This window comes from Lagopus muta, chromosome 5 (assembly GCF_023343835.1).
Source record: "Lagopus muta isolate bLagMut1 chromosome 5, bLagMut1 primary, whole genome shotgun sequence".
Taxonomy (NCBI): Eukaryota; Metazoa; Chordata; class Aves; order Galliformes; family Phasianidae; genus Lagopus; species Lagopus muta.
Window position 1 is genome coordinate 25,795,833 of NC_064437.1, and position 25,776 is coordinate 25,821,608.

The following is a 25,776-nucleotide window of genomic DNA, read 5'->3' on the forward strand; positions in this document are numbered from 1 at the left end:
GTGTGGCAGCTCCTGGGAACACAAGCACAGCAGGAGGCAGAGAAGAAAGCAAGGCAGACCATGCACAGAGATGCTGCTAGGGGTAGTGCCAGTGTTTAAATAACACAACTCTTCACTTCTCCGAAACGTTTCCCTTGCATAAGAACCTGTGGCCAAGTCACCCGGTGATCTGTCCAAGACTCAAGCTCCACAATCCCACATGCCACGGGCATCCTGCTGCTGCAAAAGCATGGAGACATGGAGTGGGGATGCTGCTGGGCCTCCTGCGGCTTCCTAGGGGGAGGGGAAGGCCTGGATAGGGGTGCCAGCTCCCAGAAGGGCTGTTTGTTTTCCTTTCTTCCACCTCCTTCCTTCTGCATCTCGGTTTTATTTTAAGAAATATTACCCCGTTGGAGCTGCATTTTGGGAAAGTGGTGCCACGGAGATCCAAACTATGTGAGCTATTTGAGCTGTTTTGCCTACAGAATGAGTAAGGGATGGGGAGGGAGAGGCGAGGGGGTGGCCAGCGGTCCTGGCAGCAGAGCCAGCTCCCAGCTGATGGCTATGCCTCCTCCCTGGCAGGGACACGCTGCCCAGGGCTGTACTGCAGCTGCCAGGTGTTCAGGGACCAGGGCTTCTGCTTTGCCCTCTGCCAGGAATGAATTCTGATCTGTGCTCTGTCATCCCAATACCTTGGCTGCCAATCGCGTGTGGCACATCCCAAAAGTCAGGAGGATTCCTGTGTTTAGCTTCATTCACAGAGGTATCCTGCAAGTCCTGGAAAGCTCACATTACAGCCAGTAGCTTACACTGAGCTTTGGTCTCAGAGGGCAGGAGGCTGTGCAGTAGCATACTCAGTGTGTGGAAGAGGAGGAAGAAATACTGAGGACCTGGGCACTGGTCATGAACCAGAAGAATCAGCGTGAAGCCTCATGGCATCAGATGAAGCAGGCAAGGTGCAGAGAGACCGGGCATGGCCTATGCCAGCCTGGGTGAAGCAGGTCCAAGATGTATCTGGGAAGATGAATGTGGTCACTACAGAGACCTCCACCAGGGCTAACCAAAGCCTAGGAAAAGGGGAACTTGAATATCTACATGCATCCATCACCCCCTGCTACACCAGCACCACAGAGATATATCCAGAAAGGGTCCAGATGGACAAAGAGCAGCGTTACGGAAGAGATCTCTATGCTGTGGGTAACATTCACAAGGATCAAAGGTCACTGATGAAGGACTTGCCACTATGTCTAAACCCAGCAACTGCACATCTAGAATCATTAAGGTTGGAAAAGTCCTCTAAGATCACCACACCCAAGCCCAACTCATCCCACCATGCCCACTGACCACGTCCCTTGGTGCCACATCTCCATCTTTCTTGAATGCCTCCAGAGATGGTGACTCCACCACCTCTCTGGGCAGCCCGTTTCAATGCCTTACACCTGCATATGCAACAGGATGCGTCCTGCTGGAGCTCATCCCAGGCTTCAGGTGAACATCAGGGCATAGGTGGCCAGGATGAGCAACCAGCAGGCATCTCCTGAGCATGCACTCAAGGAGAAAACCAGCCATCTCTGAGCTCTTCATCCAAATTACTGTCCCTCTTTTTACCGAAAGCAAAGAAATTTGTATTAAAAAACACTGGATAGAGAGGAGGGAAGACTGATTTGGCCACACTGTAAATATTTTGAGGGTCCCCACATGTATGGATGGTGAATGCTCTGTTGGAGCAATGCTCCCTCCTCGCATACCTGGACTCTAGTGGGTTGCAGGCGGTGATCCATAGTCTCAGCAGTAACGTTTTCGGGCAGTATGACTGGATCGCTGGGAGGGATAATGCAGGAAGGCACACACACAGCACCTGAGGAAGGAGAGAGAGCCTTGAGGGATTGCAGCAGGAACCAGGCAACTGGCTGCTGTGGAACAGTGTCGGATGCCAACGTGCTTGCTCCTCACTGAGGGCAGAGATGCATGTGAAGGAGATCCTTTGCCTACCAACAGCTGAAAATTTCTTCCCCCAGCCCTGACTTATGCGAGAGTTTACAGAAGCTTTTTGCAGCTGATACCTTTCTCCTGAATGAGGTAACAAGTAAACATGTCTGAAGAGGTGAACCCAAGCCGTGATGGCAAGATGTAGGACCCAACATGAAAACGTGTCTGGCCTAGATATTATGGCTGCTTGTTGATGTGTCAGAAAGTACTTCTAACAATTCTTCTACCATGACTTCCTATGACCCAAGATGAAAAAAAGCTGTAAAACTCCCACTTGGCAAAGCAGGTGGGTCCCAACCTCAGTCCCAGCTTCACATCAGGTCTTTCCCAAGTCTACCCTTGGCTGAGCCTCAGCCAGTTTTGGGTTTTAAACTAATGTCCCATCTAGTGTGATGCCAGGTGGGATGTAATGACTGTGACAGCATTGCAGCTGAAAAACAACCAAGTCTTTTAGAAAGAAATGGATGATGTGGTCCCTCGTCTGGTGAAAGCACCCTGTTACACACAGTTGTCACTCCAGCTCTTATCTCGGACCTGCCCCATTAACCCTGCAGATGTCAGCAGTCATATTAAGTGCAGAGGCCGTGGTGAGACTGAGAGTTGGAGGGTGAGATAAAGCACTGCAGAGGGCTGGGCTTGCCCTAGAGATGAGTCAGTCCTTGCTTCTGAAGAAGTACTTAAGCCAATGCCAATTCTAACTTACCAGGAGATGCACAGGGCAAAAGCCACCCTAGTGCTCTGTGTTCAAGAGGAAATTGAAGAAAAAACAAATTTTTCATAAATTTAATGGGAATTGGCCCAAGTAGAAGAGTCACTGTGACCTTCCAGCTGGCTCTCCAGGACGGCTGACTCAACACAGGGTCTGGGTTTCTGCAGAGTGTTCTCCTGCCCTCACCTATGCCGTGCCCCTGTTCGCACTTGTACTCCACGAGGTTGAGCTCTGGGGGTGGTGGGCAGGTGCCCTGCAGGCTCTTGCACAGCTTGAACTCCTCTGTCCACGTGCCCTCCTTGGTGCAGACAATAGGGACCTGGAGAACAGAGAGAGACCAGGGTCTGGAGACAATCTAAGCCAGGGTGCGTGCAGTGCTGTGAATGGCGCCCACACCACCACAGTCATCTCCAGCAGTGAGAAGAGCCCTGGTTTTGCTTTTATTGGTACCCAAATGCCCAACATGCCGAGCCCTGGTATTTTCTGAAGTCCAACGTGTGGCTGACCCCCATCTGTCCCATCACTCACCTGTGATCCTGGCGGCTCACAGCTCAGGACACACTGGCTGTCAAGCTCAAAGCCCTGGGTGCAGTTGTACATGCCCTCAAACACTGGTGGGGGTGGCTCGCACACCACAGGGATGCAGCGTCCCTCCTCCCACTGCCCACTCTCCAGGCACTGCACCTTCAGGAACTTCCTGGGGAAAGAGATGGAAAGAAAGCTGGGCTGCAGACTCCAGAAAGCATCCTTCTTGGTTCTGAAACCCCCAAGCATGGGGCTTTCCATGCATCTCTAGGATAACCTATGTTCAACCAGGATCTTTCCTTTTGCTTGTGCTGATTTAGGAATCCTGGACGCTTCTCTCACTGCCCACCACCCCGTCACACCGATTTAGTGGGCATGATGGCAGTGGGTTGGCAGTTGGACTAGATTATCTTAGTGATCTTTTCCAGCTTTAATGATTCTACGATTCGGGAGTCATGGGCACTTATTCTCGTGCTTCCCACAGCACTGGTATTGGAGCCCCAGACACTTTTTCCTGTGCTCCCCATCACTCTCCATCCTTTGTAGCACCTCCGGATGATCTCTCCCTGCCCACAGCCCCCGCGGGTACGTGCACGGCTGCCTTGTCCAGCCGCCAGTAGCTGCATACTTTGCTGGAGGAGCGAGCCTCCCCTGTAAATCCTGCTGGCCCATGCCCAGCCCTGCTGAGGCTCCTCTTTGTACGCCGGCCAGAGCTGTCAATCCCACTCTCGCCGAGGAGCTGCTGCACCGGAGCAGACCAACACCAGCTTGCACTGCTGAAACGGCCCCAGCATGAACTGCTTGCCAAAAAGAGGATGAAAAAGAAGGGGAGAAAAAGGCCAGGAGCAGAGCCCACCCGCTTCTCTGTCTCTTCGCCTTGGCAGCAAGACAGACTTCACATCTTCTGCAGAGAAGCATGAAAACCCTGGGGCTTTGGACAAGCTGGGGACACATCATAGAATCACAGGGCATCCTGAGTCAGGAGGGACTGTAAGGATCATCGAGTCCAACTCCTTTGACCCAGTTACTGACACACGGCTTTTTACAATGCTGACGAGTTTTACCTGTGCTGATTTCTTGGTTCTTGTTTCATCTTTTTCCTTTCTGTAGCATCACTCCCCACCAGACACCCATGTATCTGCTGCTTACCTCTGCTCACTCCAGGTGCTGAAGCCAGCAAGTAGGGCTCCAGGAACCCAGCAGAGGGAATCTAACATCCAGTGCTGAGTTGCAGAAACCCCTCAGGGTGGCACTACATTGCCCTTGTTCTGAGCTGCTGCCTGGGGCCAACTGTGCCCCCACCATGCACCACAGCAGTTGGGACTGTGGCCATACCTTGCTGTCAGAGCGCAGTGCAGTGGCCTTGCTGATGTCTCTATCAGGTCAATCCCCGCTTCTCATGTCCATGCATTCACCTGCTCTGCTTGCCTGGACACTCAGCCAACCCAGAAGGCTGAAGGACCATGTGCATATGGGGAGAAGTGACCCATGATCCTAGGCAGCACCATGCTGTGGACAAGTGTCTGCCTGACCCCAAGGCAGGCATGTATGTTTCTGCTAGGTGCTGCTGGACAGGACATTTGGGAGTCTTTTCAAAACATTCCTGTGTTTTTAAATATTTGAAGCTCCTTGAGAATCCCCTTCTGCTTTAGAAGTCAGAGACCTGATTTTTTTTAGAGGCTTTATAAAAATGGCAGATGTTTCCTGCTTCCAGGAAGGAATGGGATATGGCAGGACACCCAGTTCAAGCAGGAGCGTTGAAATGACCAAAGAGAACTTGAAACTACATCCAATCTTGGAAGGATGGAGGGGAGAAACATCTCTAGATCTCACAGTGGACATCTGCAGCTTCAGCGCACTGCTGGTTTCTTGCTCTTGCTTGTTGCCCCTTCCACCAGGATGATGCTCACTGCCTTTCAAAGACATCCCCATCAGATCTCGCTGCTTTGAACACTTTGCTCTGTCCAACACCTCAAGCAGCAGTTTCCCCTTCTGTCATTGCCTAGCACATGGAGTAAATCAGAGCAGAGAAGGGCTTTCCTTGCACTGCTGCATTAACCGGAGGTTAAGATGATGGCTTTAAGGGAATAGGAGCAAAGCAGTGGTACAAAGCATCCAGCACCAATCAAGCCCTTTCTCAAAGCATCAGCACACCTGGACACCTGGGTATAACTGATGCAGTCACTGCATGCCACTGTTGCTCCTCCGACCTCCAGCAGAGGCCCTTTGGCATGGAGCTGGGGATGGCTGGGGAAAGGCACCTCATGGTCTTTGCAAAGATGCATGTCATACAGTGCAGCCCCATTGCCCTCACTGGGGTTCCCTGTTGAGGTCCAGGGTAACCTCATGCATGATCTCACTCTGCCCCTCCACAGCCCATCCAGACCTGGACTGGAATCCCTCCTCACTGGAGGCTTACCCCACTGTCTCTGCGCCTTCAAACCCCAGGGCATGTGGACCACTGCTGCACATCAGGCATGTAGAAGGGAAGGGAGAGGCTTTAAAAAAAATAAATAAATAAAATAAGAAATACCTTGAAGCAGCTTGAAGTTTCCAGGCCCCTGATTCCTTCTGATCTGGCTTAGAGGCATTTTGCAAGGATTAATGAGGAAGCCAGGAAAATCAGAGTCAACACTTCCCCCTCCAGCTGGGCAGCGTGTTGTCTGATGGGGAGAGGAGACCAGGAGACGCCTGGGGCTGCACCCAATGTGAAGGCACGAGCCCCATCCAGCCCCAGGGCTGTTGGAGCAGGAGCATGGCTGGGTTCCAGCCCCAGGCTGGGGTCCACCACACAGGAGAGGTGATGAATGAGCCCAAAGCCACCTCATCTCCAACGGCAGGAGTCTGGTGGCTTCAGAAAAGAGGGGGAGGAAGGAGGGATATTTGATGAGAAGTTAAAAGAAAGCAAGGCTAGTTTGTAATGATTCTACAGCCTGGGCAACCTTGGCAGTAAATCTCTATCAAAAGTCTTAGAAGTGGAAATGACACGGAGCCATGCTGACAGCCTGTTTTCTTTACCTGGCTTTTGGCTCTCCTGGCTGCCTGTGTGTTTGTCTTTTATCTGGAAGGGGCCAGATGTGGGCAGGAGAAGCGAGAGTCCTGCACCTTTGTACCCACCACAAATGCGCATGGCCCAGTGCCCTGCTAGGCTGTGATATCCCTAGGATGGACTGTGCTGCTTTGCACGCTGCCGTCCTTCTGATGCCACTCCAGCCCTCAGCCAGCTAATTCCTTCCAGGCCACCTTCCCATCCATGTTCCCCACCTCCTCTTTCTGCCTCATGGTCTCCACCAGCCTGCTGCTGTCTTTGAAGAGGGGCTGACGTCTCCATGGGGCTGGGCTGTCTCATGGATTCCTTGATCTTGGTGAAGGGCCATTTATTCCTCAGTCTCACCAGTGCATCTCCTGACAGTCCTGCCAGCTTCTCAGGGCTCATCCCAGGAATTGGTCATGGGGAGGAAGGGAGCAAGCAGGAATAGTAGACAAAAAGACCTAGTTTCTTTTTTGCTTAATTCCTTCAAGGTATCTCTGAGACCTTTCCAAGAATCATCCCATACTGGGGAAAGAAAATAAGGAGCTGAAGAGATCTTTCCAGGGTTTGGGTTTTCCAGTTCCCAGCTCATTGTATTACCCCTGCAACACAGTACCCCTCCAAAAGGGTATGGGCAGGGGGCTTGGCCCCTGTGGCAGAGGGGTTGGAACCTGATGATCATTGAGGTCCCTTGCAACCCAAGCCACTACATTTTTCTGTGAGCTTCAGCTCTTCATGTCAGTCAAGAGATCCTGACAGCAGAAAGGCAGCACATCTCTGGCAGGATTTTAATTACACAATCAGCATTCCCTTGGGGATCTCTTGTTGACTGAGCACTGATCTGTGAGGGGCTTTTCCTCACCCAAGTTAACAGATAAGAGCAACTTCTCTGAAAAAAAATTTTTGTCATCCTCCTTCTCTTCCACTGATGTTATTGGATATGAACTTCAACTGAGCTTTCAGGAGACTTCTGAGCATTCTTGAATGAGTGCCTGCCCCTGCAATAATGTTCACCTAAAAGAACAGAGCTGAGGGAATCACATGAGCATCTGCATCCAAGAGCATTTGGGCTTGGGTAGAGACAGCCAGATTCCAGCCAGGGCTCAGGTCAGAGGGTGGTGGTCTTAGGGGCAAAGTTCCAGGGCTTGGACTGCAAATACAGGCGTAGTAGCTGTGGTGTTCTACACAACATTTGGGAGAAAGGCACTGCAGGAGGCTGATAAAAAAAGCAGCAGTCTTGCTTTCTTGTCCCCATCAGTGCAGCACTCAGTTCTTTACAAGGTTGGTACTTGCTTTACAGGATATTCTGACCTACACAGATGCCACACACACACCAGAAGAGCACAAGGTCTCCCAGGGGACGCATGATGTCTCCCTTTGCCACAGCAGTGGTGGCAGCAGGGCTGGGACTTTGTTGATCTAACTGCACATCCAGCGCCTGAATGCCACAGGCATCCAAGCTGCTCCAGTTTGCAAAGCAGCCCATGTGACTGCAGCCATGGTCGTAATTTGCTCTGCTCCTCTTGGCCCAAGAGATCCTCCTAACACTGTGAAAAACTGTTTACAGAAACCACTTCCTTCATTACCAGGCAAGAAATTTGGCAGCTGCTTCCCAGTGCACAACAACCCTACCCCAGAGCAAAGTAGAGCTGAAGTCTGCATCCAATTTAAACTGGAAGAGGGCATTAAACAATTAGCACATAATTATCAGATTGGGGCTAGCATTGGGATTCTGGGGAGGACCCTGCTGGTGCCAGGGAATCTTTTGTGACCATACCCAAGGGGACTTTAGCTGGAGGTGCCACAGACAAAACATTGCTCAGCCCTCCAGCATCTCAGTGCTGGTTGTGAATCTCCAGGATTTTTCCCCAAAGCACTCGGAAAATCTTCTCCAATTGAAATACAAACGCTCGAGATCAAATTTAGCCAAGACGTGCAAGGGATAAAACTTTAACCCCAACAGAGGGCTGTCATTTGTTCTTACAATCCGAGTGCCGTGACCTGTTTTGATCACTTGTCACCTTATCACATCCCTACTGAATTACCCAAGAGCCTGCAAACACTTCTGCACATGCTTACTTTTCAGCAAGAGGCAAGTGCATTGAGCTGCACCGGACAACTCACATGCTTCAGGTTAAGGCGCTTAATATACACAGCAGCTTATATGGAGTTCCCATCTGCTTTATTCTAAAGGGGGGGAACGCCTCTCTTATTTGAAGAACTAAGAATGAGAGCAAGCTGCTCTGCCTCATATCTCTTCCAGCAGCCGAAGCAGTGCTTTGATGGAGAAGAGTACCACGACCTGTCCTCTTTGTTCACGAGAAGGAAGAAGTGACAGCAGACCCATCCCAGACTTACTTCTTAGGTTTGCCCACTGTGTTCTCCGCCACGTGGTACCCAGGCTTGCACTTGTAGCGGCAGACGGAGCCCACGTCGTGGTTGCCCTGCATGCAGCGTGGGACCAGGAGCCTGGCGTTGGGCACGACAGGTGGAGCATCACACTCCAGCTTGCAATAGGCCTCGGGGAGCGACCAGAGCCCATCCTCCAGGCACGTCAGCCATTGGTTCATCCCTGAGCCCAGGAGAGAAGTAGAAAGTTTGTGTCACAGTTGGAGAACCTCTGAGGGAAAATCTGAGCCACCAGCACACATCCTCTTGTTAGAGTGGTAATGATACCATGGGAGGCAATACACACAAAGATTACATGTGCAGTTGGACAGCTTCAAAGGGATGGAGAAATGCTCTTGGTTTGTAGAAATGCATATTTCCCCCAAGCTCCCCCTTAAAAGCCCTCTCTCTGGTGATACCTGAGGAGAGCCTTTGGTGGGCTGAGGGCTTTCGTGCATGACAAAAACGCAAACATGGGCCCTTCCTCATGTTTAGTTCAGCTCAACTCCATTCACCCCATACGACCTGCCAGAGGAGCCTATGCCTGCATCCACCACACGCTATGGATGCAGCTTCCTGCTGAGCAAGAAGAAAAGTAGAACTGAAGAACTGAGGGTTTCTCTTGGGAGCTTTGTATTGGGCCTTCAGCAGGTTCACTGTACAGCCAGGCAGCTCCTCCAAGCATCATTTTCTTTTTATAGGCTCACCTCTCTGCCTACAACAGCTCATAGACAAGGGCAAGGCTGTGCTCCTGATCAGCGCCAGCATTCCTGACGGCTGTGGTGCATGGGCTGTCCCCACCTCTGAGTGCCGTGACAGGAGCCATGTAATCCTTTCCTTGCCTATTCTTAGTATTTATGAGCATCGAGAGCCTTTGGGGAGAACGAGCAGCAGACACGTTCCTGCCTTGACGACTCAGCAGTCCCCCTCGCCTTGTCGGCCTTGGCGGAGCCCCACCGGGACCGCTGTCAGCTGCTGGAAGCCACCCATGGATGGGACGCCAAGGGAGCCCGTGGCAAACCTCCCGTTGACTTCAGCGGGAACAAGAGGAGGCTGTCAGGGAAATATCAGCTTCATGCTTGCCCTCAGTTGACCCACTGAAGGCAACGGCATGGCTCTGTGTGGAGCTTGGCCCGTCGAGCTGTCGCTCGGGCGCTGCCCTTTGATCAGCTCACACTGGGATCTGCAGCGCTCCCTCCTGTCATGAAATGAGACCTTAATTCTCTACCGGTTTTGCTCCTTAGATTTAACTAAAAAAACAGTAAATGATTTTCATGCTTTTCGGCTATAAATGTCGCCGTAAAATAGGGCACCCATTAAAATGATTTGTTGTATGCGATTGTTCAGAGCGAAGGCACTGGTGGAAACTCACATAAAGTCCCAATGCTTGAAGCTGTCAAGGCAATTACCCTCGAAATCCCATCCAGCTCAGCCTTGCATAGACAGGAACAGTAGCTCTCTTTCTCCGACTTGGCTTAAAAACATTCCTGCGGGTATTGATGGAGTCGGCAGAATGAAAGCCAGGCCGTGGTGTGTCTGGAGGACTGCTGTGTGTCTGGGTGGTGCACATCTTGAGACTGCTCTGCAGCTGTGGGCATCAGTCTCTATGGCGTTATAAGGCCCCAGGCCTGCTGAACCACATGATTTCCCACAGCCGCCAGGCACCAGGCCATCTGCGGTTCTCTGAAATCCTCTCTGTTTGTCTGCACTCTTGCTTCACTCATCTGTGCAATGCCACAGCCAACCAGACTTCACCAGTTAGCAGAAGACATCCCTGAGGATGTGGGCTGCAAACCAGGAATGGGGATCACAGAGAGTATCCCCATGCCATGGTGCCTCTGCTCAAAAGGGATGTGTGCCCACCATTTGAGGAGGAGTCTCAAAGGTCCACCTGGTTGGCAGAAGCAAACTGGGAAATTCAAAATATCACTGCTCAGTCTTGAACAACCTTGGACAGGCACCAGAAAGGGAGTCTTAAATCCCTCAGCACGCCAGACTGTACCTCGAAGTTTGGCAGGGTGGATGCAGGAGAAGGAGCATCTCTTCAGGTAGGTGGTCCCCTTGGGGCAGGAGAACTCCGCATAGTAGACGTGCGACTGGTCAGGGACACCACAGTCAACAGGATCACAAGTCACAGATCGGTCCCACCGCCCCGAACTGCATGTCAGCACCACTTCCTGCTACAGAGAAAGCAAGTCTCCATCAGACCCCAGCAAGAGTGCTCTAATGCAGTGTTTTACTAACTTTAAAGGAAAATGTAAGCACTTGAAAATACACAACAGTTTCTTAAGGAAGAAGTTAATCCCAGCTCTGCACACTACCACTTTTTTCCCCATATGATCAAGTCTTAACTCAGGTGTTGATGGACACCTCTCCTGTTGATTGGTCTTCCAAATGTCCTGATCCTGTCATGCCCACAGACTTCACTGAAATCAGAGATTTGTAAAATCTCATTTTCAGGTTGTCATTACATAGCCCCTCTTACACAGCTGGGGGCCTGCATAAGAACCTGAGTCCCAGCTGTAGGGGTTCCAGCCCTACGTATGATTAATACAGGGTACTGACCTTGCCAAAACAGAGCAGTACATGATGGTGTGCTATGATTTCCATCCCCAGACTCCTAACCCAAAGAGGATGTGCAGAAAAGAAAGATTTCTTTCAACTCTTCTCACTGCCTCTTCCTCATCTGAGCAACATCATGCTTCTTGTGCACTCAGACCTGTATGCTCCCAGGCAATGCGTTTTGCTGGAACCCGAAAGCTGTGGGTGTTCCTTGGTGCACGGCAAGGTCATGGTGCAGAGGGCATCCAGTTTTTCCTAAAAATGCCCGGAGATGTATACTAGCATGTAGGGTCATATAGCCAAATTGTTGCAGAGCTGGGGAAATGTGGAGCTGTGGGCATGGAAACCAACCTGCTGGCCGTGCCATGCTCTCCTCCCTCTCATCTGCAGGCTAGGACAGGACTATGTGGCACCTCTTTGCTTGGTCTTCCCCCTTCCACCAAAGGACTGCTCCATATCAGATACCCCACGGCGCCCTCTCCCACACCTAACATAGAAGATCACTTTGGGCTCAGGGCAGGACATCTGTAAGCTGCTACCAGTTATGACAGCCACACGCCAAAGCTCTGTCCAGAAGTTTCCCATCTTGATGCCCAACAAAGAAAAACTGTCACCCAAGGCAGAATTATTTCATATGGCTTCACGTCTATTTTGTTTTTCTTCTGTGATAAGGGCCTGCCTTGGCTCACAGAGCTGTGGTGCTGTGTAATTAATAACCTCACCAGTGACTAAGGGCTGAGGGGTGCATCCCTCCTGCCTCACTGCACTTCCCAATGCCTAACAGGGTAAGCACTTGGGGATCTCTGAAGGAAACAGGACCCACCCTGTGCCCGTGGCCTGACTCACCTCTGCCTGTCTCCATTTGGGTGAGTTCACACTCTGCCTAGGGCTTGTGGGGTAGCCAGCTCAGTCCTGGAGACTTCGGTCCCCTCTCCAGGAATAAGCTAAGGATAGGACACACTGTGCCCAAGGCCCTGCCAAGGTGACTGCCCACATCCAAGCTTCTCTGCTCTGAGGACCGCCAATCCCAGGTCTCCTCATCACTGGCTGAGAGTGGAGCTGGCTCAGAGATTTACAAGGCAGATCCTGGCCTTCTGGAAAGCAGGATGAGCCCTTTCATGCTGACCTCTGCCCTGCCTCACAGGCTCAGGCAAGAAAGCACAAAGGAAGAAAAGCTCCCAGAGGCTGTTCTCTGTAGCCGTCTAAATATAGTCACTTTGCAATGACTTCATTTTTTCCCCAAGCCACTAACTTCAACTTTAAAAGAGAAAATGTCCGTGGGATGTTTAACCCTTCCTTCCAGAGAAGAGAAATGGCTGCCTCTCCCTCTGCAGGAGTGTGTTGCCTTAGCCTGAGATGTCCCTTGCTGTGGCACTTAGCCTGGAACAGCTGAGGACAGCTTGGGGACGCAGGAGGATGGCAGCAAAGCAGGACAACCAGCACTGCAGTCCAGCATCAGAGCTGCTGTTAGACTGTCATGTGCTGGAAAAGCTGCAAGGAGCCTGGGGTTGGAAACCTTTGGAAATCAGCAGTCAGCTAAAGAGTCACTGCCATCCCAGTGGTACTCACCTGTGCATAGCCCAAGATCTTCCCGCTGCCCGAGCGTGGCACGAAGCCCTGCTCACAGGTGACGGAGCACTCCATGTGCCTCGGGCCATCTGAGGAGCAGTTCAGGCTGGCGACGTGAGCGAGAAGTGGCTGCGTGCAGCTTCCCAGCCCTGTGCAAGCACCATGCGCACAGCTGTGGAGGAGAAGAGGAAGGATCAGCCCTAGGTTCCCAGCATTCTGCAGCAAGGGACTGGCCAGCTGGCACCTGCATGGCATGCTTGGCGGGTCTTGGATGCATGTGTAAGGAAAGATGAAGGGAGCTCTGGATGGAGCAAAGGGCAGGCTAGTCTGGTGGTTAGCAACCCTATTCATGGCAGCAGTTAGAATTTTATGATCTTTAAGGTCACTTCCCACCTAGGCTTTTCTATGACTCTACGATAAATCCCCTACCCATTAGAAGGGCAACAGGTATGTCAAACTCTACACAAGACATCAGAGAACCCTCAGCAGATGTCCAACTGCAGGAGAGGGTTTAGCTGGAGAAGGAAACTCCGCAGATACTGGAGAGCCAACCATGAGATGTCCCTCCAACTACCTGCTAGGCTCTTTGGCAACAAGACTACCTCAACACACATACAAGACTACCTCAACACGCATCTGCCCAGCTCTAAAGCTCCTCTGTGGCCAACAAGGTGAGACATGGAGACATGGATATGGGAAGAACAACCGTCCTCTCTGAACCATCTCAGGTTGTGAGAGGGCTGAGGAGATCTGCAAGGTGTCACCTGTTCCCAGGAAACAAGCAGCCCTTTCCTTACTACAGCAGCTCCCTGCCAAAAACCTGCTGTTCATTGATTAAGCATCACAAAATATCCCAGAGCAGAGAGCAACATTAGCCAGGAGACCAAGTTCTCCATCAGTGAAATGCACCAATGGATGAATTAACTGGGATGGAATTAGGGCACGACATGGGATTAACAAAACTGCTCCCACAAGCTAATGCCCAGGACGTTTGGTAGTCAGGGCTGTTTTGTTTCATTTGCTTTTTTAACCATCTGCAAGCAGTATCAGTGCCAAAATGCCAGCAGCCCCTAGCGCTCCCCCTGCTCCCTGGCCAAGCCTCGCTTTGCGTGGGACTGCCCACAGCTTTGTGCACTGTTTGGCACACAAAAAGCAAACACTGTGCTGCTTTTGCCTCTTGCATTGCCCGACCCCACCAGCCGAGGACGCACGGCCAGGAATTCCACAAATGCACAGAAACTGCTGCCAGCGGGGATGCAAAGGGAACGCAATGTGCTGTCAGATCTGGACAAAGGCACAGTGGAAACCTGTGGGCCACAGCCTCCAAAGAGCTGGTGGGCACAGACAGAGGGGAGGAATGGCACGGGAGGGGACCACAAAGGAGAACAAGAAAAAAGGGGCTGTTTTTTCAATGCAGACCTGTTTATGAAGTGAGAAATGGTTTCAGGGCAACTGCTGCAAATTCTTTCACTAGCTTATATTTCCATTTGCTTCCTTTTTAAAGAATTTGTTTTACGAGCGCAGCGTTTGTCAGGTCATTAGCTTCTGAGGGCATCTGGTACCAATTGCAGCCCTCTCCCCTCCCTCCTGCCTGCAGCCACCTTCCCTGGTCTGCTCTGCTCCCCACCAGTGCCCTCTTCCCGTGACAAAGCCTCTGCCCTAGCCCTGTGTGCAAGGGGAATGGGACCAAGCTGCCCTCTTCTACCCTTCCTTTATCACATAAGAAATCAGTGCATGGAAGCGTGTTGGAGACCACAAGAAGCACTGGAACAAGCTGCCCAGGGATGTGGTAGAGTCATTGTCCCTGGAGGTGTTCAAGAAACGTTTACGTGTTGTACTGAGGGACGTGGTTTAGTGGGAAATATTAATGATAGGTGGACGGTTGGACTGGATGACCTCAGATGACTTTTCCTTCCCTGGTGATTCTATGATTCTATGAAACCACAAGCAAAGAGCAGCATTCCTCCTGCCCTGATAGGATGGACCATCACAACACACCACAGCAAGGAACTCCTCACCCCTATAACCTCTGGGCACAGGGGGATTATGTCACCAAGTCACAGCCCTCCCACTGAGGAAATGCTGGGGGTTGAGCAGCCAGATGGCCAGACATCTGTAGGTTGGGTTGCCCCATTGGGTTCTGCACAGATTCTGTGAGCCAAAGCAACATAACACTTCAAGAGGGTAGATTTAGATTGGATATAAGGAAAACGTCCTTTACACTGAGGGTAGTGAGGCACTGGCACAGGTTGCCTAGTTTAATGGGGTGGATGCCCCATTCCTGGAGACTTTCAAGACCAGGCTGGCCCAGGCACTGGGCAACCTGATGGATTAGTAAATGTCCCCATACATTGCAGGGGAATTGGACCAGATGACTTTTAAAGGTCCTTTCCAACTCTAAAGATTCTGTGACTCTATGAAATGTTCTCATGAAGCCACGATGAGTTTCAGAGGGCATGCTCACCCCGGGCTGTATGGTGGTGGCACCCTATGGGCACATCCAGCCAGGACAGAGCTGGGATGGGGCCACTCTGAGGGTGCTGGCCGAGTGGTGACAGACGCATTGTCTGGGACAACCATGCAGCTGGGATGATGCCATCACTGAACAACAAATGGCAGAGCACAGATTGCTTTCAGCACTGCCAGGCACAGCTTTGTTTTCAACTCGTTAGGAAACAGCTGATGGTGCTGGTAGAAAGCAGATCAGGAGACAAGCAAGTTTCTTTCCTCGTTATATATGGACAATGTTATATAGAGGTAGTAAGAGATTTATAATTCTGGATCAAAATGTGAGACTGAAACATTAATTTTTATATGCACTACACATGTACACTCATGCACACTGTCTGTATGTGTATATAGCTATCTTTCAGAAATAATTAGCTTTCTCTCCTTGCCCCAGAAGATAATTAACCTATCACCACTCTCTGTGTGACTAACAAAAACCCACCACGCCTCAGCTGGGACATGATCTGAGGCATGTACCCAAGCTCTGAGTGGTGCTGAGTTCTCAGGCTGATGTTGTTATTCCAGAGCCAACGAGGGGCTCACGTCTCTGAAAACTGCTCTTCCCAAATACACCAGTAAACTCAGTTAAAAAAACACATCATTCTACCTATCCCCTTGCTTCAATCGTTTCTTTTATGGTTACCAATACTGCTGTAATACTCTGGGACAGGATCTTTTGAGCCTGTTGACATACAAATGCAGGACAAGAAGATCCGCACTGCAACCCACATGCCTTGCTTACTCAGGTAGCACAGTGGCATAAATCATTGCTCCCAGCTGCTGGAACACCCCAGAGAAGGCTGGACAAGGAAACGGTGCAGTTAGCCCAGTTCTGATCTCAGCATGAAGGAGATCTTTCTCCTTTTGATGATAAATGAAATTCCTGTATCACAGCTGCAAACTCCTGACACTTCGCCATTTCTGATTCAGGCCATACAAAATGTATGGCAAGCCAGTGTTTTGGCTCTCTTTTTTCCATTTTCCATTTTTATCTCAGCATCTTTTGAAGCTCAGACTAATGATTTGTCAACAACATTTTTACAAAATAGCAAGCTTTTTCTCCTAACTCACTCCACATCAGCACCAGCCTGCATGATTTCTGGGCTCATCAAGTTCCATAACTCACACATCAAAGAAAATTTCAGATCTGGAAATTTGAGAAATTCTGCCAAGCAATGGACCTGATTGCTCTGGAATGATAAGAGCTTTGTTTTGAAAGTGGAACAGTTCTACAGAGTTAGAGTAGAGCTTTTCCTTCAGGATCCTTCTTTAATATAATGCTAGAGGCAACCACCTCCAAGGGAACACATTGAACCAGAGGTGAGTGTGTCAGTAAGAACAGCTAATTTTGTTGTAACGAATCCCAAATTCTGAAATAGACAAAGTTTTGCATTTTACAGTCATTATTTCAGAGGACTCGGAGAATACTGAAGGATTTACCCAAGTCAAACTAAGCCAAGTCAAATACAGTGCAGCTGTCTAAAGTATAATAAATCATCCATAAATTGCTGTAGTATCTACCTAAGCTTTCAACCCAAACATTGCTGCTAAAACAGCTCGAGATCCAACTTTAACAGGGGAAAATTATTATTATATGAAGTTCATCTGATAGTGCAAATCTGGGGGGCTATGGAAGGTGCTGATGGAAAGGTAAAGCCTTCAGCCAAACCTCCTGAAGTTAAAAGTAGTCACTGCATGTGCGCTGGTGGAGTCCAGATTGTAGCACAGAACATCAGGGAGATAAAAGATGTTTACTCCAATGCTGAAAAAAAAAAAGGATAGCTAGGAAATGAGGAAAGGTGTTTTGGAAATACTTGGGAATTTCTTCTCCCTTCGGGCATGTTTCTCATGAAGAGGAAAGGTCTCACAGCATTACGGTAAATCTGATGGCAACCATCCTTGTGGGAGCAGGCTGCATGTACAGACCCAACGGTGGTGATGCTTCTTGATTAAGATCTTCACTGAGGTTGCCACCTCAAGAGAAGGTGTTTGCTTCTCTACGTGACTCCCAAAGAAACTTGTCAAAACAATAACATCCCTGTGAGTCATCCGCTGTCATCCACCCCACAGATAGAGAGAAGGCACTGACTGCTAAGATGTCAAATGATCTTTTGGCCTTCCTGTAGCCATAGGAGGCAAAAGCAGAAAAAGAAACAAGAGGAGCTCAGTCTTAATATATTTCCAGAGAGCTCCTGTAGTTTACTGCACCAAAATATATTCACAGTGCAAAAAGTGGGGGCTTTACATCAGTCCATCCAATCATTTTCATTGGTCCATCCAATACCATGGTGGTACCGAGGGATGTGATTAGTGGGCATGGTGGTGATGGGTTGATGGTCTAACCAGATGACCTTAGAGATCTTTTCCAACCTTTGTGATTCTATAGATTGATTTGATTATTCATTCATGTCATGTAGTTCCTCATTCAATGCTAAGTCACAGCTTGAAGCAGTGATGGAGCACCTGGTGGGAAGGCAGGGCCAACCCAGGGGAGCTCAGGTGTATGCAATGAACCTGAGTGATGAAAGGTATGGAGCCAGGATCCACCCCTTCCCTGACCTCATTTAAGGGCTGGCAGTGGAGATGAGAGTATCTTGCTAGAGATCACTGCCTACCTTAGGCCTTATTTCAAGGTAAACAGCTTTTTTTTTTTTTTTTTTTTTTTTTCTTTTCCCTCCCCTTCATGTCTGTTGTTGCTTCATTTGTCCTTGTTCTCATTCGCAGCAGCAAAAGTGTTTGCTACTATTGCTGTACTTTTTGTCCCGTTATAGCGTTACACTTAGGTGGCTCTCAGTCCCTGCACAGGAGCTGTTATCCCCTCTATGGTACTCCTGTGATGGCTGGGCTGTGCAGAGATACTGATGTGCTGCTTGGGCTCATTCTCAGGGAAGTTCACTCCCATTAGGATGCTCATTCATCCACTTTGAAAGTGTGATTGCAGAGGGCAAGGCAAAGGCAAGCCCATGCTGTGGGGAGGTGGTGGTCAGGATTATGGCTCTGGTTCTTAAGAGGTTTTCTCCTGTAAAAGATGTGCACAGTGCTGTGAAGGCAACCTGCTCTGATGAGCAGTTACCTCTTGGAAATGCGTTAAAAATGCTTTTTCTCTATCTGATTTTTCTCTCCCTGACACCCTTTCCATATAGAAAAAAGCCAAAGCCAGCTCTTGAGTTAATTGAGCATTTTGAGGGTGTCATGCAGGAAACACAAACACAATGCAGACTGCATTTTGTATCACCTCTCCTGTTAACTTGCCAAGTCACTTCCCAGCATATGCTAACGTAAAATAAAGCAGTCTAAAAGCAAAGCTGAGCTAGAAATAAAAATAACAGAGGAAATGAACAACTTGGTTCGATCTATGGCCCGTACCAAGGAAAACAGGAGGATTGCGGCTCAGTTCTTAAAATGTAAACAAAAGCATGAAAGTTTGAGAGCCGGAGTTTGGTGGGATGGCATCCTGATGGGAGCAGCATTCCTCAAGCTGGGTGCAGCTTGGGGTTGCTAAGGTTGGGAAGGGACAATCCCAAAGGAGAGTCCCTGGGTCAGGCTTCACATTGGGCACGCCCGTATCTACAGATGGGAATTCTCAGGACACTCATTAAAAGCCTGATTTCTGCTTGACCTTGCCCTATTTTAATTGTGTTCAGAAGGCAAAAATGTGCCCTGGCTGCTTGCAGAGACAGTGGAGAGGGGATTTGTGGTGCTGGAAGCTATGTGTGAGGAGGGACAACTACCTGCTGTGGTCTTGCTCTTCCACCTGTGATGGCCAAAGCAGCTCTGAAAAGAGAAGGCAGCTCTTTCCTCCAAACACAGATGTGCTTTCCTAGTGTCTGATGCCTGCTGCATTTCACCAGCAAAAATGCAACCCCTTTGTTTTCCTAAGCCTGCAAAGCACTTTGAGATCCTTCAAGATGAAAAACGTTACAGAAGTACCAAGCCACCATATTTATTATTTTGGCAATGAGCATTTCTAGACCAAAGTCAGCAAGCCTCATTTCTTTCTTGCTTTTGTTACTGTCCCTCTCTTGGGTTATTTTAGGAAAGCACTTACATGCACATACTGTGTATGTGAAGCTAGGTGCGTGTGAATGGTCCATTCAGCTCTTTACTGGAATAATACAGATCTTCTGTGATCTTTTACAGTCAAATATCTCTAAACCTCTTAAGAATTTATAATCCTGTTGTTTTTCTTTTTATAGGGGATTTTTTTTTTTCCCCCAGACTCCACCTGTCTTTATGGGAAACCAATTATTACTCCTGAAAAACAGAAATACCACTGTACATTTGTTTTGGAGATGAAATAGATTTTAAAGGATACAATGAGAGGGGGGGAAAAAAAAAAACACCACTTGGATATTTCCTGCCTTAGCAGAGGCAGATCCTTTATTATTAGTGAGACCACTAGAGGTAGGTAGGTACTGGAGGTTAGAGCTTAACCCTCCTTTAAATACTCAAGCCTCTTATCCAAGAGAGTAATACTATAAATAACACTTCCTACTCCTAAGACTCTGTGGATCTGATTTGCTCAGTGTGTTTGCTAAGGGCACAAGCATAAGCTGTAATTTGACATACTATCACCTCACAGCTGGTCAGGGAAAGCCATGCGAAGAGGCGAACAGCCCATGTTTGGGGTGCTTGGAGCTGCCTCATGGCAACAGAGAGCTGAAGAGAACCACTTGGGTGCTCTTGCAGCCTGGCTGATGAGCAGAAACATCTTCAGACAGTGTAATTTGGATTATTTCAGCCCTGCGCCCAACCTCTGCTAATGGCTGGAATCTCTGGCCAGGAGAAGCCACTCTAGAACATGTCTTCTCCAAAGACCAGCTCCTTGGCTGCCTTCCTCTTGCCCAGCTGTGGCACTACACCTTCAGATCTCAGTGCTGCAGGCAAGAGAAAGGAGAGGGGAGGCTCAAGGGTCCCATTGGGTCCTTCCATGGTCATTTGCAGGGGACAGCAGGCACTGTGTGCTTTGGTGCTAGCGAAGCAGGCTTGCACTTCATCACTTGAGCCTGTTGGCTGTGTGAGACTCAATGCTTTTCCCACAGGTGGGATGTGCCTAGGAATCTTCCCTGCTGTGGAGCTGCTGATGTGTAACAGAAATAAGTTGACAGGGCCTTGGACTTCCTCCTCTTTCACCAGCTATGTGTTTCTACGGAGCTTTCAAGAGAATAACATTCACTTTCTGCTGTTTGTCCTTTTACATCTGCCCATACACAAGCAATGCTCAGCTATGTCTGGTTAGTCTGCTCCTCCTTTCAGTCACTTCTGAGGGGGGATGGGAAGCTCCCAAGCAATGAGAGAATAAAAATTATTTTAAAAGATGAGAAAACGTAATTGAAAAACCACATCAGTTGGCTGGGGGCTTGGAAGCATGTGTGTACATAGCTCTAACAGCTACCAGGAGGAAACAGTCTGCATTTCAGGTGGACACTGATCCTTTAATGTAAGGCTGAGAATAATATTTATATGCTGACTCACCTTGATTTATGTTTCTGTATAAATCACACATGCACTTTAAAAAAAAAAAAGTCAAAAGCGACTACAGGATATTCACAGCTTCCAGGGCTCAACATAAATCAATCGTACCATGATCACACAAGCTTTTAGACAGGCGCACACACACTCATTCATTATCAGGGATGTTTGTCCATCCAGGGTCATCAACAGAAGAAAAGTAAGGATGGCAGCAGTGATATGATGACCCCAGCCAGAGCCCTTTGTTCTCAGTGCTTCCACAAAAGCTCAGGCTCAAACACAGCACTCCCAGTTCAGGGATTTAATAACCAGGGGCTGCCAGCCCCACTGCCCCTCCTGGATGAACCTGAGCACAATCCCCTCATCCTCCTTGCATCTGCATTTCTGGCGTGCTCTTGGCTTAGTCTACGTTGGATATTGGTCCTTCCTTGTGTTTTTCCTTACTTTTCTTGCTTGGAAAGAGCTCCCCATTCTGTAAACACTGCCTCTCATTTACAGCTTTACAAAGACAGGTGGGCACTGTTGAATGCCTGACATCAATTAATTAGCGTGTGGCTGCTACTGTCATACTAGCAAACTGTAGTGAGGCAGCACAAGTCAGCACAGGGAGGGTGCCAGCTGCAGTGGGGACCAATGTGCCCAGTGGTGTGTGGAAGAATGGGGTGAGATAAGATGATATTGTATTGCACATGGTGGTGACGGGTCAACGGTTGGATTTGATGATCTTGATGTTGGTAAAGCGTATATAGAAGAAACCCACATTTCAGCTTCAGTACCCTTCACTAACAACTTCTTAGAAGGGAGAACTTTGTTTTGCCATTAGGAAATAGCCCTTTAGTGTAGCTCTATACAGACGCACAGGCCATATGCTAATTTTTTTTTCCCCAGCCCTATTTCCTCTACAGCAATATAAACAAATCGAGTCTACTGACACTGGACTTTCCAGTGACAGCTCCAAACCCACCAGAGAATAGCCATGAAAAAACTCAAAGAGTGAATCACAATTGTTGGGGTTGGAAGGGAGCTCTGAAAGCCATCAGATCCAATCCCACCACTCAAGTTCATGCTTGCAAGCATATAGATGTAAAAACATTATAATTGAAGCCCAGAGCCCCTGGAGGAGAACCTGGGGAGGCAATACCTGTAGTGTTGCTGGCCATGTCCTTCCTTGTGCTGCAGCAGGCAGATGGGGGGCTCGGAGGGGCTGGGCACAGCCAGTGTCCGTAGGGCCACAGCTGCAATGCCCACAAGTGGTGAGGAGAAGTTAAGCAGCATTGATCCAGCCCAGAGGGATGGTGGCTCCTGCCCGTGGGTCACGCTAATGATGAGTGGGTTTTGCTGGCATGACAGCTCATGTGTCCCTGCAAGAAGTAGAAAGAAGTTGCTAGCTGGGAGCTCTTTCTCTCATTTTGGTTTTCTTCTCCTGCTTGCCCATACATTCCAATGGATCAGCTTGGAACAACGTTTGGGAAGCGGAAAGTGTTGCAAGGTGAAAGAGGGATACCAGCTCCCAAATCAGTGACAGGTGGCTGCCAGTGTCCCTACCAAGACACTATGGACAGGTGGCACAGCACACAGGATGCTCACCCAAAGAGTGGTTCAGCCCATCCACATCACCCAGCTGGACGGTCACCCGGGGTTTGTGCTGATTGCTTGAGATGGTGCCATCAGAGGCCAGGAAGAGTAGGACAGCGGTTGGCACCACGGGTCTCTCGAAGCACACCTGGGCAAGGAGAGCAAAGGAGACCCTGAGAGCGAGGACACCTAATGTAACCTTTGTGATCCCGAGGGAGAGAGGTGGACTAGGGTAGCTCTTAACCAAAACTCAGACAGCCCCCTCTCTCACCTTCCATGCACACCACAAGTGGTGCATCTAGAGAGCACAGCCACGAATAGCACCACTGCAATATTTCTGTTGAGGATGAGAACTGGCCCCAGCACTTGGAGTGATTGTGGGCTGTCTGTCAGTCAGCATGGGGAAAGATTTGTGGCAGAATGTCCTGCCTGCTGAAGGAGCCAACAGCTTCCTGCTTGTCTGCAGCCATGAAAGCTACAGGAGACAACCAGGAAATGCATGCCATCGAGTATGGTGGGGCAGATGTTCCTTGGAAGTAAGAGGGTAGCAATGTTTTTCTCCCCTACCCTGGCACCAAGATGTGTTTTGATTCAGTTCCACTCTACAGAGTGTTTGTGTTGAACATAGGTATACTTGGATCCCAGGAATTCAAAGCAAAGCTGTGTTTGGGAGAAGTCCCAGCTGATCACATCAGGCATTGCTTATAGGTATTGTGGGATTCGGCTCTACCCCAGTGCTGGTATGGGGCTGATGAAGGTATAATCCCCACTGTTCCCCATCCTCACTCAGCATACAAAGGGTGGAAGAGACATTGGCATAGACTGGAGCAGGAGAAATCCTTCTGCATCAGCTCAGGTCTGCCAGCCTGCAGAGTGGCCCCAAGTTAAAGCCACAGCAGCTGACTCATTTAACATCCCAGTTCTTTCCTTCTTTTTTTTTTCCTTTCTTTCTTTTTTTTTTTTTTTTCATATTTTTAATTTATTTTTACATATTTCATGCTTGACCACAGCAAGCTATCTTAATTTCTCTTCTCCCTCTCTCTCCCCCTTCCCGTTTAATTTCCTGTGTGTTACGCATCCTGACTTGCCTCCAAGTGATTTTGATTCCTCTCTTCCTCAGATGTGTTGGAAACAGAGAACAAAGCATGGCCACAGATCTGCAAATGGTAATTATTCCCATCTGCACAGTAGATGCCTCATTAGGTGGCACAGCCATGTGCACCTCTTGCCCTCAGCCTGCCTACAGCCTGACCCAAAGTTTCCCTTGCTCATTGGTGCCACCTCTTCAGCAAGACAGTGGGAAGTAATTCCTACCCTATGACAAGCCTTGTGGCATGTTTTTAGCCTTCGTGACACAGGTGCAGCTCTAAAATGGCCATGGGGATTGGTAGCCATGAAACTGTGCACATCCATGTGTGAACAGTTCCTGGCCATGCAGGCGGGTGTGCTAAGTAAATTGTCAACAAGAATCCATCTTTCCCAACCCAATATGTTACCAATCAGGCAAACTATTAAGGAAAAAAAAAAAAAAAAAAAAAAAAAGGAGAAAAAAAGAGGCATATTTATTACTAGTCCATAAATAATTTTATGGATGGAAAATAATAGCACTCTTAAAGAGAGCATGGAGAACCAGTAATGAAAGTCTTTAATATAAACATCCATAGAGGAAGAGAACTGACCACAAGCTCCAATAAAACTGGAACATGCTTTAACCCCTGGTGAGAGGTGGAAAGCAAGCTTTCATCTAGGTAGGGCAGAGGGAGATTTCTGCTTTCGTGCTCAGCAAAAGAAGAAAGGAGGTCCATTTGTCATGGCTGGCACTAAAGACTGAAGCTGGAAAGTAGGTTGTGAGCACAGACAGAAGGAAGGGAAAAAAAAAAACACAACAGTTTAAGGAATCTCTTTGGAGAAGCAGAGGAGCTCAGAGGGTAGAGAGGCAGCAGCAAAGTTTGACTCTGGTTTGAGTGGGTGGCAGCCCTGCACACAGCAGGGGGTTGGAATTAGATGATTTTTAAGGCCCTTTCCAGCTGAAGCTGTTCTGTGGTTCTGCCGTGTGATTCTGAGAGCCCCAGGCTGATGTGCTGTGTAAAAGGCCTCCAGCAATGCAGGCCAGGTGTTCCTCAGGCTGCAAGGAGGCAGCAAGCCCAGCTTTCCAGCAACACCAGACAGGAGCCATGAAACCTCTGCACCACGGCTGCAGCCAGAAAATCAGTGCTGTAAAAATCACTTAGGTCTAACCCTTGGCTCTTCCATTCCCTGCTCCTCTGCCTGCTGGGATGAAGAGGTCTGATGCTCCAGGCTCTCTCCTGAAAGCCCCAAAGCCCCCAGGACTGGTATGGGGTCAGCAGGGACAGCACCTGCATACCGTGGCTGGCTGCTGTGGGCTTTACAAAGAGTTCAGTGAGGTACACAGCCCAATCTGAGCAGCAGTTAAGACTCCTATGGCTCCTACAGAAGGACAGAAAAGAAGTGGCTCTGGTCACCAAAGTGCTGGGGCAAAGGCAAGCGAATCCTCTCATCCCTGACTGCACACCTTGCTTACCTTCAGCCAAACTCTCTCTCCACTCAAGGGCATCTTCTCATCTGGATCCTGAGCATTCTCTTGGCTGGGAGCGCATGGGAACCAAGCAGCCTGGGAAAGGTCCTTTGGCACAGCGTGAAGGTAGGATTTACATGCCTGAAAGGAGAGCATTTCTGGTTTGCTTTTTTTTTTTTTTTTAATACAGAAAGAAGAGAAGAAAGTGGGAGAAAGGTTTTGCAAGTTCTCTTATTCTCTAAAGTAAGGCACAATGCAATGTGAAGCAGAGATACGGTATTTCCTAGCATGAAGGTAGTTAGTTTGTGGGACTGACAGATAAACATCCACCACATGCACCACATGCACATTAGACTTTTGTCCTTTTAGGATGCTGTAAATAAGATCTTGAGGTAGCACCTGTGGGACTAATGACCGGCAGTAATGACCAGGCTCTAGGATGGTAGGAGGACCACAGTCTCTGTGACTGACTCAACAAGATCTGAAGATGCAAACTGTTTGCCTGAATGCCAGATTTCAGCCACATCAGTAACCTCAGCCATCTCCATAGGCCTGCAGGACAAAGCCTAGGAGATAAGTACATGTGTCCTCCTAGAGCAGCAGGCACCTGAGGCCAAGGCTGCTCACTAAACACTTGTGAACTAACAATTTAATGATGATTTGGATCTTGTGAAGAATGTGCCTTACATTATGTCAACTGAAGTGCACGTGCAGATAGCTAAATATGTGCCCTCTCTACACTTCTTCCCCTTCTTCAGTTTGTTAGCAAAGAATACACACACATTATGTTAAAACTGATCATGTGAAATCCCGTTCTAGACCTCCAGGGCCCTGCTCCAAAACCTATATGAAAGATGGGAATTCTCCCATTGATTTTTGCTTTGGCTCCAGAACAGAGAGCTTGAGAGCAACGCAGATGTTGATGCATGTGTG

At 49.0% G+C, this 25,776-nt stretch overlaps 1 protein-coding gene across 1 annotated transcript in view; it reads right to left on the reverse strand.

Annotated features, from left to right (window-relative positions):
- Positions 1–25,776, reverse strand: part of PAPPA2 (pappalysin 2) — a 71,936-nt gene that overhangs the window by 14,165 nt on the left and 31,995 nt on the right. Inside the window, exons 11-19 of the mRNA XM_048945855.1 lie at positions 24,850–24,984; positions 22,320–22,455; positions 21,874–22,093; positions 12,753–12,924; positions 10,624–10,801; positions 8,592–8,805; positions 3,206–3,374; positions 2,864–2,996; positions 1,728–1,837 (exon numbers count right to left, since the gene is read on the reverse strand). Of these exons, the coding sequence (XP_048801812.1) occupies positions 1,728–1,837; positions 2,864–2,996; positions 3,206–3,374; positions 8,592–8,805; positions 10,624–10,801; positions 12,753–12,924; positions 21,874–22,093; positions 22,320–22,455; positions 24,850–24,984 (1,467 nt within the window). The remainder of the gene's footprint in view (positions 1–1,727; positions 1,838–2,863; positions 2,997–3,205; positions 3,375–8,591; positions 8,806–10,623; positions 10,802–12,752; positions 12,925–21,873; positions 22,094–22,319; positions 22,456–24,849; positions 24,985–25,776) is intronic.